Source organism: Gallinula chloropus, assembly GCF_964237585.1.
Source record: "Gallinula chloropus genome assembly, chromosome: 1".
Lineage (NCBI taxonomy): Eukaryota > Metazoa > Chordata > Aves > Gruiformes > Rallidae > Gallinula > Gallinula chloropus.
This window is the reverse complement of record NC_140085.1, coordinates 59,880,246-59,890,008: the sequence shown is the minus strand read 5'-3', so window position 1 is coordinate 59,890,008 and position 9,763 is coordinate 59,880,246. Positions and strand designations below refer to the sequence as shown.

General features: G+C 41.5%; 1 protein-coding gene across 1 annotated transcript; it reads right to left on the bottom strand.

The window, feature by feature from the left end:
* Positions 1 to 2,481: 2,481 nt before the first annotated feature.
* On the bottom strand, positions 2,482 to 9,747 carry CCDC59 (coiled-coil domain containing 59). The gene is made up of 4 exons (XM_084261876.1): positions 9,533 to 9,747; positions 7,842 to 8,115; positions 5,405 to 5,504; positions 2,482 to 2,724 (listed from the first exon to the last, which is right to left on the bottom strand). Exons 1-4 carry the CDS (start codon positions 9,660 to 9,662, stop codon positions 2,563 to 2,565), a joined length of 666 nt encoding a protein of 221 aa, XP_084118002.1. The 5' UTR covers positions 9,663 to 9,747; the 3' UTR covers positions 2,482 to 2,562.
* Between the last annotated feature and the right edge of the window lie 16 nt (positions 9,748 to 9,763).

Below are 9,763 nucleotides of genomic sequence, written 5' to 3'. Positions count from 1 at the left end.
TAACTCCATAAAAGGATGATGGGTCATTTGTTATGGTGCTATTCTGTAAATGAAAGCAAAGGTCCAATTTCCTTCTCTGCCTGTGTGACCTTGAGCCACCCAGCGTCATCACTGCTGTATGGCTGACTTGCAGGGGTACCAAGTTAGCTCAAGACACTTCACAGGGCAGGAGCGTGGGCTGAGGAAGCAGCGGAGACATTGGACTGCGTGGGCCCCTCGTGATTACTGTTCTGGGCACCCACTCCATGGTCATCAGCGAAGGGCTTTGTGAGGAAATATGTAACTTTATATCAAGAATTAATTAAATTGGGGGTGGGGGAACTCTCTCCTATGAGTCTGAAGCTGGGCTTAGTCACGGCCCTTTTAATCTCCAAATCAAATAAAGCTATAGAGGAGGGAGGGGTGGTGAGAAATCACAGAAACTCTCTCTCCTCCTTGAAACCAGCGATGCTGGGGCCCAGGTCAGGTACCACAGTGACTGTTGGTTAAGTGCACTGTCCCACCAGGTTGTCTGAAGCACTGAGGGGAGAAAGAGGCATCCGAAGGTGCCTCTTGAGGAAAATCAGATACATCTGGTCTGTCTCCTGCTATCACCAAAATCACAGAATGAAAAGACTAAGCAGAAGGGCAACAATTAGGAGTAATGAGGTAAGATTAAGTTTCAATAGCCAATACTGTGGAACAGATACTACAAATCCTGAATTTATCTCAAAATTCCAATACTCAAAACAAACAAAAAAGAGAGTAACAGCAGTAACCCCCCCCAAGATTTCCCTTCAGAACAGAATCCTGCTCTTTTCCACTAATCAACAACTGAGACTTGTTGCTAAGGAGGAATTATATGAAGCCATTAAATCAAGTGAACTAGGAATGCTAAGTGGTTACACAATGTATATTTAGAGCCCGTTGCAAAAACAACTTACATAAGAAAATTATATCACAAGTCTTAAGGAAAAAAAAAAAAAAAGCAAATACCCTACCAGCTCATAACACCTACCCCATTCTCCAGCAAATGGAGCATTTTGATAGTAAAGTTTTCACTCAGTTTAGCACAAGAGAATAAAATCATAGAATGGTATGTGTTGGAAGGGACCCCAAGCACTCTCTCTGCAAAAAACTTCACCCTAATATCTAATCTAAACCTTCCCCCCTTTAGCTTTAATCCATTCCCCCTTGTCCTGCCATTATCTACCCGTTTAAAAAGTTGATTCCCCTCCTGTTTCTCTGCTCCCTTCAGCTACTGGAAGGCTGCAAAGAGGTCCCCCTGAAGCCTTCTCTTCTCCAGGCTGACAAGCCCAGCTCCCTCAGCCTCTCTTCATAGGGGAGGTGCTCCAGCCCTCTAATCATCTTCACGGCCCTGGATTTCAAATGCATCACTCAAACTTTATCCAAATGATTCAAACTCTGTATCTAAAAGTGCACTGGTATTTAGAGTGTATACCAGCATCCGCAGTGATCCTGACACAAGAAACATTTTAGCCAACTGAAACTACTAAACTATTCCTCATTTAACAGCACGTCACTAAATTAAAAACTATTCATTTTTCCCTGCATATTTTTCTTCTGAACAAAGTAATTTAATTTAATACTGTAATAGTGTATGGCAGATCTTAGAGCATCTCTGCAGAAATTTATTCCAAGGTATTCCTTACTTTAGTGTCTACATGGTCTTTATTAGCTGCAGAAAAAATACCCCTCAGTATCATTTCTTGGCTGACAAAGCAGACTGACATAAAAGCAAAAGTATAATATTTAATTTGCTTTATTGCAAATTTATTAGTTTTATTAATTTTTTTTTTTTAGGATTATTAGGCCTAAGATCACTAATTGCATCTTCAAGCCAAAATTTAAAAGAATTTGTTTTCTGAAGAACAAAATTTTACAACTTCATACACTCAGTATACCAAAGCATCAACCCATCCACCTGTTCCATCAAAGCTAGAAAGTTGTGCTTTCTTTATGAATGAAACACCGAAGTACATATGACCAACCACAAACTGTATGTTAAGTCTACACAATCTTTACATTCAAACCATTTCTGACCTTTGGTCAGTTTTATTCTTTGTGGAGAATGATAAATAACAGTCATCCAAGAATAGTTTGTGCTCTGTTGTCATGTGCCAAACCCACTCAAAGCACAAACCCACACTTCCAAGCCTTGGCAGCTCATGAGATATCAATTATGTTGCATGTATCATTTTACTCAAGCATAGTTTTAGTAGTCACACTTGTAGAAGTGTTACAGCTAGAAAACAAATGCTTTTTATAGAATGTAGATTCATGTTCAGATGGTACTAGGCCCTACTGGTCTGGAATTCAGAATATTACATAGCTAATAAAACTTAGGCTTGGAAATACAGAGTGTTTAGTATTTTCAAGGTAACCAGATCTCTCTCACTCTCAGCATAAATTACATATGTTTGGGATGAGAATCTTCCACTATTGGATTGATGAGATAAACCAAGCCAATGACAAAGGTCATACAGAAGCAAAAAGCTTATTTATTAAAAGTCACTTAATAAAGTGTCCACAGGTAACTCTCAACCTGTAATTTGTTGAAGTTTATGTATTTTGCTCTATTTTCTGAAGAAGATACTCCATTTGTAAGTTTAGATTTGGCTGTCCTCTTTTTGTCTTCTTGCTCAGTATTTTATAAGCTTCCATTTTCTTCTGCTTGTACAACTGCTGAGCTGCTTCTCTTTGCTGTTTTCTTTTTTCTGCTTCCTGAAATGAAACGGAGAGATGTGATTATGAAACAATTCCATACCTTCTCTAACCCTACATAACCTACTGATAACCAAGAAGCCACCTATAAGCAGTGAAATCTCTTTTTGTAAAGATACTGGCGATTCGATACAGCACTGACACTAGAAACTCTTAAAAGTTCGATCAGGACTCTCTTTCAGCACATACTGCAATCTAAACATTTTATATTGCCTAATGCTTCAAGAGAAGAGCCACGTTTTCTTCAGTAGAACATCCTATGATAAAGTTGGCCACTAAAATATGCACTACTTTATGCAAAACAAGATCCTTGACTTTTTTTCTTAAAAGACAAAGTGGCAAAAGTTTACTTCCTTCTCCCCTTGAGAGCAAGAAAGTAAGAGTTTGGATCCAGCAGCTCCCATGTAAATATCCTGCAAATCCAGATGTGTTGGGATACTGGTCACATATGCATGGGAACTGGCAGATGTGGTAGGACATGGGACATATCTGGCACTGGAAGTTGGGCAGGTTTGTGATGGGATGACAGCATTGCAAGGACGGTAACCCAGGGGAACTTCATCTGGGCTAAACTATTACTGACCTGTCCTCTTCAAAGCAGCAGAGACTGCTGATGTGACTATGAGACAGAAAAAAGCATCACAGAATCACAGACTTGTAGGGGTTGGAAGGGATCTCGAGAGATCATCAGGTCCAACCCCCCTGGCAAAGCAGGTTCCCTAGGACAGAAGAACGAACTTAATTTTTAACATACAACCTTTCCATGTTGAGGGGACAGCACACATGCAACCAAAACACTAAGGGAGGCACTTGCACTACATGGATAATCATCACGATATTGTGTTCAGTTCTTAACAGACAGCTTACACCCCCTTCTCTGGTGGTGTAATTTTACTAAGTAATTTGGGCAAGCATCCCCAACAAGCAAGCTAACTAATGTGCTTCACTTCTACCATATCCTAACAAAATTAGCAAGGCACTATGGATCAAGACTGAAGGGCTGATTCAGTTGGTTTGGATGATTTCCCCTTGCAAAGCTTATTCTTTGAAATGTGGTGCCATGCTGACCATAAAGGCAGATGCTTCTGCAGAACGTTCTAAGAGATAATTTATCAATTAGGTTATTTTTTCCCCGTGACATCACTAGCTTGTCTGATGTGTAAGAACTAGCAAAAAATGCTCTGTGATGTAGAATATAGTATTAGTTAGCAATGACCCAACAAAATACTTCTAAGTAGAAATCTAAGAGGCTTCTGGGAGGGGTGAAAGCCAAACCAACCTGCAGTTCTCTGTTCAGAATGCTTCATGTAGTTTACTGTAACAATTGCTTTTTTTGGTTGGTTTGGGGTTTTTTTTGTGGGTTTTGTTCTTTGTTTTTATTTTAAACCCAAATAGCACTGACTTACTTGTAATTCACTTCCTATCTAATAATCTACTGCTGGTCAGCATGCTGTTGTAAACAACATTTATTTAAGCTACCAACTAAATGCTTATGGAAAGCAAGAACATTCATCTTATTTTGGTAGTTGTTACTTATGTTTGTAGGTTTTCAGACCTCTACTAAATCCTAGGGTTTTTTTACAGCAAGGAAACCAAAACTTGTGCCTTTAAGCTTATTTCCTTCCACAAAATAAATAACAGCAAATCCAGTGTTTGCTAACATGCTTGATGGTGAAGGATGTCATCATCATACCAGTATTCCACATAAATGGTTACAGTTGTTGTGGCACTTAGCTGCCATTTGTTCTGCCTAAGTATCTTAAATAAGACCCAAAATGCCAACATCTCCCCTCAGGCAACTCTTTTGTGCAGCTCAGAAAATACCTTGCAGTCTTGCTGGGCTTTTGTTTGTTCCTATTTCCTCTAAATAAGCTGCTCATAATTACATTTTGTTTTTAAAGCAGAATCTGTATCTAAAATTCAAAAAAAAAGCAGCTCTCAACTGAGCAACCACGTAACTCACCCAGAATCATGGATCAGCTTCCATAAAGTTACTCTAGTTTTCAGTACAGATTAACCACAGAAATACTACGTTTTATCCATTTACATAATATTTACACAGCAGTTACTGCAATTTAGTTTGAGAGCAGAAAGTTACACAACTTCTGCAACATTATCATGTGTGCCATTTTACAGGGCTACAAACAACGTGCTGGGAGAGCACAAAACTAATTAAATATGGATGTCTCGAATAACTCAGCTGAGTTTGTCAACAATGATATTCTTAAGATATGCCCTGTAAGACTAAAGTCCATTAAACTGGAACAAGGCAAAAAACGAGTCAGGATTTTGGCTCTGGATACTATCACATGTTAACTGTTGCACTCTTGGTCAAGGCACATAAAAAGATAAAAGGAGGACTGCATTATGGTAACATTGTAAGAAACAGGATGGGTATTTAATTTTCACTGCAAGATGATGGTTTGGTTATTAAGTCCCCTGGGATACAGAGATCAAGCTTCAAGGTTTTCTTGATGTAACCAACACAAAATCCTGCTAATGGCAGCTGCGAGACAAAACCAGGAAGAACAGAGAGAACGGTGTGGAAAAAGACTGAAGGAATATGGATACCTGTGTTTCCCTCCCTATGGTCCTATCTGGGTCCAAATGGAAGACTGGTAGAAACAGTATTCATCTAGTCTTTGACTACAACCCAGAAAGATCTCTGTTTAAGATTTACCTCTTTCTTTCTAGCACGCTCAGCCTTTATTCTCTCATACTCTTCTTTTGCCTTCTGATTGGATGTTTTCTTCTTAAACTTCCCTTCTGTCATAACTGACCTGTAAGAAAAAGTACAGGTACAGGGACTATCACCAAACTGACACAACAATATATGCCACAGGCACTGGGTTGGGGTTTTTTTTCTGTATTTGGGGAATTAGAAATACAGATTTCAAAAGGCTGAGTGGATACCCATTTGTACCACTCTTACATGATACACCACCCCCCATGTAATCAGCTATCATAAAATCACAGCAAACTGAACTCCTCCAATGCCAAGTGCACTGAAGAAGGGACTCCACACACTTTTTAGTAACACATATACCTTACCTGCTGGATTGTCACATGGATGACATTTCATTTAGTTTATAGATTGCCTAAAAAAGGGTTGGGTTTTTTTCCCCTCCCCAACCTACAAACTCCTTAGAGCTAGAAAAACTGAATGAACTAGTTTAGAGCTGACAGGTGGATGGAGGCACAGGGATAGGCAGCCAGCCAGCTGTTAGCAGGCTGCCTGCCAGAGAAGTCAGTCTGACATGGTAAGGTGAAAAAAGCACAGTGGTAACAATGACTAACAGTTTCCTCCTGAATGAGATGGCATAATATTATCCTTAATGTTCTGAAATTAGGAACTGAAATTATGTTCCTTCCAAATTCCAATACAAAGACACTGCCCAGGTATCTTTCACCAAAAGAAATAGTACAAGAGAACCAGAGCCATTTAGCTGATATTTACTGTCACGCTGCTTTCAGTGAATTTTTCCAGTTATTTAGTTCTAATTTTTTTTCCTCCTGATTCACAGTAAAACGATTACATAAGCACCATGTCAGCAAAGGCATTTCACGCTTCACAAAGGTAAGCGCTGATAGATATTTAACAACTCTTCACAAAATCAGATTTCAATTACTCTATTGCTCAGGCTACAAAAAGTCGAAAAATATCCACCATCATCTAGGAGATTTCAGACAGACGATCAAAAAGGGAGGAGAAGGTATTTGCTCACATGTTCACTTAGAAATACCACTCTGTCCTGGAGAAGAAATTGAAAACCTTTGGTTTGTTCTTATCTCCATCTTGTGGCAACATTGTGCAATGACACCTCATTGTCTCGACTACAGAACTACTTAAAACTGCAACCAATACGTGCTAAAAATATAATTACCTAACCAAAGTCTTACTTTACATTCCCATAGAGTACAGAAAACGATCTAACAGACTTTATACCTCACACCACCTCACAGATTATCATCCATGTTTTTGCAGACCTACAAATTCTGGTTTACAATCACAATGCCCATAGTTTAAACCACATTAAAAAAAAAAACAAAAAAAAAAAACCAACCCCAAAACCAACAAACCCTAAGGTTTAAAGAAAACTGTCAGTGGTATTTCAGACATCCCCATGAATTAGCTGCCTCTTCCAGACAAAACTCTACCTTTCACTGCTGGGCACAGATCTGCCTGCCTTTCTCCCCTCTCCTGAACATTCTCCACTGGGAAGCTGAGATATAGATACACCCTGGAATGCAAAGACTTTGACAATCACCTTAGGTGAATGCTGCTTGGAAACACTACGTGACAGCATTAGACCAGAGTGATTACGTTTTTCATTGTACTGACATACACAGGACAAAATTTCAGGGGAATTACTGTCACACAGGGAAGAAAGTTTAAGCTTTAAGTTCTCTGGCATTTGTTAGTTCACAAGTGAGAAACTCCATTTGACTTCTCCCAGTTACTACAACTTAAAATTAAAAAAAAAACCCCACATCACCCCCCCCAAAAAACCCAACAAAAAAACCCACCACACAAACCAAAGCATCAAACCAAAACCCCAAACACAACTCATAGTTAAAATCCTCCCCAAACCAGCAATACCACAAAAGGGTAACTGCACACAGTATCACACATTCTAGCAGAAAACCAGCACAATATGAGGACAACAACTTCTCAAACTGGGAACAGAAAACATGTTCCAGAAAAGTGACATTAATTTAAAAATACTGAGAACCCATTGCAAGGAAGACTCTGTACACAGAGTCCCAAGGCCACTATGTGAAAAGCAGGTTCCTGCCTTTGTAGCTGTGGCAAGAAATTAACCAAACACATTGCACTCTTGGGCTGAACCACATCCTTAAAGCATAAGGCTAACTGTCATTATTTCTGTGGAATCAAGCCCTAAGCATCATCAACTTTGCCTTCAGAGTCTGATGCAAACACAACAAAGCTGTATGTTTAAATTTCCTACCAATTACGAAAATGTGTAAGACCTAATGGCATTTCTTTTAGCAAAGCAAATCACCTTGCCGAAGTCCAGGTAAAGCCCAAAATATAAAATACCTCTTCAATGATGGAAATAACTACTTGTTTTTGGAGTCGCAGTTCAAAAACTTACTCTACTGCTGTATTAAGTTTTTCTTCTGATACAGCTGAATTCTCTGGAGCTCTGCACGGCTGTAGTTTTTCTTCTGATACAGCTGAATTCTCTGGAGCTCTGCACCTCCGTTTCTTAAGCATTTCTTCCTCAGCCAGATAAAGATGTTTCAAGTGCTCTGGGTAAGTATCGGTAAACTGATCGTCCTGCTGTGATGGGACCTTTCTTCCCTTTCTCAGTAACTTCCTGTATTGTCTTTCGATCTTTTGTTTCCTCTGAAATGCAAATCCTCGTCCTGAAAAACGTAAGAAAAAGGGTTAAATACACCTGCACCTTTTAACTGTTGCCAGGACCATTTGAATCCAGTTTGTTTCCGACACAGGGAAAAAAAAAAAAAAGAAAAAAAAAGTAACTGAAAATAATTGTGCTAATTTTAACAAGGACCAGTCAAAAATTCAAGGAAAAAGCACCGGTATAAATCTGTTCCCCACTGTAGCATTGCAGCTTACAGAATTTACTGAAAATTACCCCTAAGCCCTTAAAAAATGTGCTCTTGCAAACATAAAACTTAATACACACTCAGAATGACAGAGCTTTGTCAACGCTTTTTGAATCCAGTGAAAATATGTATTATCATTTCACTTCTCTCCTCCTTTTGGCAGCTTCATAAGCAACGTCAAAACAGATTCCAAAACAGCTTCCTAAAGACAGACTCGAGAAGGGACTGATAACAGTAATACTGGCTGCTTAGGTAGTGTCTAACTGCAATGCCACAGGGAAAAAAGTCATTAAATCATGGCATTATGGTATGTTAATATTCCATTATATCTTTTCATACAAATAATATTTTCATTTCTACCACCTTCTTTCTAGACCCATCCAGGAACAGCTTGTCTACAACTTCAAAGGGATGCTATGCCATTGAATGATTTATCCTTAAAGGAAACACCAAATAATGGTCGCTCCAGTCTCAGTCATTATGTAAGCACTTATCAAACTGAAGTTAAGCATGCTGTTTTCCTAAGGTATCCGTACATTGACAGCAGCCTGCATCCACAAGGAGGGCTGTCCCAACCCAAGTGCAGGACTTTGCGCTTGTCCCTGTGGAACTTCACGAAGTTTGCACGGGCACACCCCTCTATCTTGTCCATGTCAAGCTTTTAGTCCCAACTCTTCCTTTGATTCTTTCTCCAAAGTTGAAATTTCTGAAGGTTGTCCCAGGAGCCAACGCTCTTTGTTTCTGCCAGATTCTTGTTACACTCACATAACGACATGTCAACACCCTCAACCTGTTTCCCAACACGCGCCTATTTCACCAGCAACTCAAGCGAGTCCTTCACAGAGAACCGATACTGGCCGGCCCGAGCGCAGGCTCTGCAACCCCGAAGTCGGGGACCTGCAGCCGGACACAGGCCCTTCCCCAGCCAGCCTCGCAGTCAGCGGCCACGGGGCCCTCCTCGCCTCTGCCGGACCTCTCGCTCAACTTGCCTTTAACCACCCCTCGGGCCGCCGACGGGGCTCCGGGCTCCGCAGCGCGTAGCCCCTCACTGAACCAGACAGGCCTGGCCCCGACGGCCCCTCAAAGCCCAGCCAGCGCGGAGGGACGGTGCGAGGGGCCACGTCTCCTCCAGCACCGTCTCCCTCCCCCCCCCCCCCCCAACTCAGACTCGCCGGGAGCCAGTCGCGGCTGCTTCTCCCCACCCCGGACTCACCCTCCTGGACGCTGCCCACGACATCCCGCAGCCAGCCGGGCCTCCACAGCCGCTTTCGGCCCGGCCCGCGGGCCGCAGCGCCCGCCTTCCCAACCGCCGCTCCCGCTCGGCCACGCCGCACCGCCGCCATCTCTCCTTTAGGCGCCGCGCAGTGAGAACACGTCACCCAACTGCGCCGCGCCACCCCTCGGCGCTCGATTCACCTGCCTGCGGCGACCCGGCCGGCAGCCC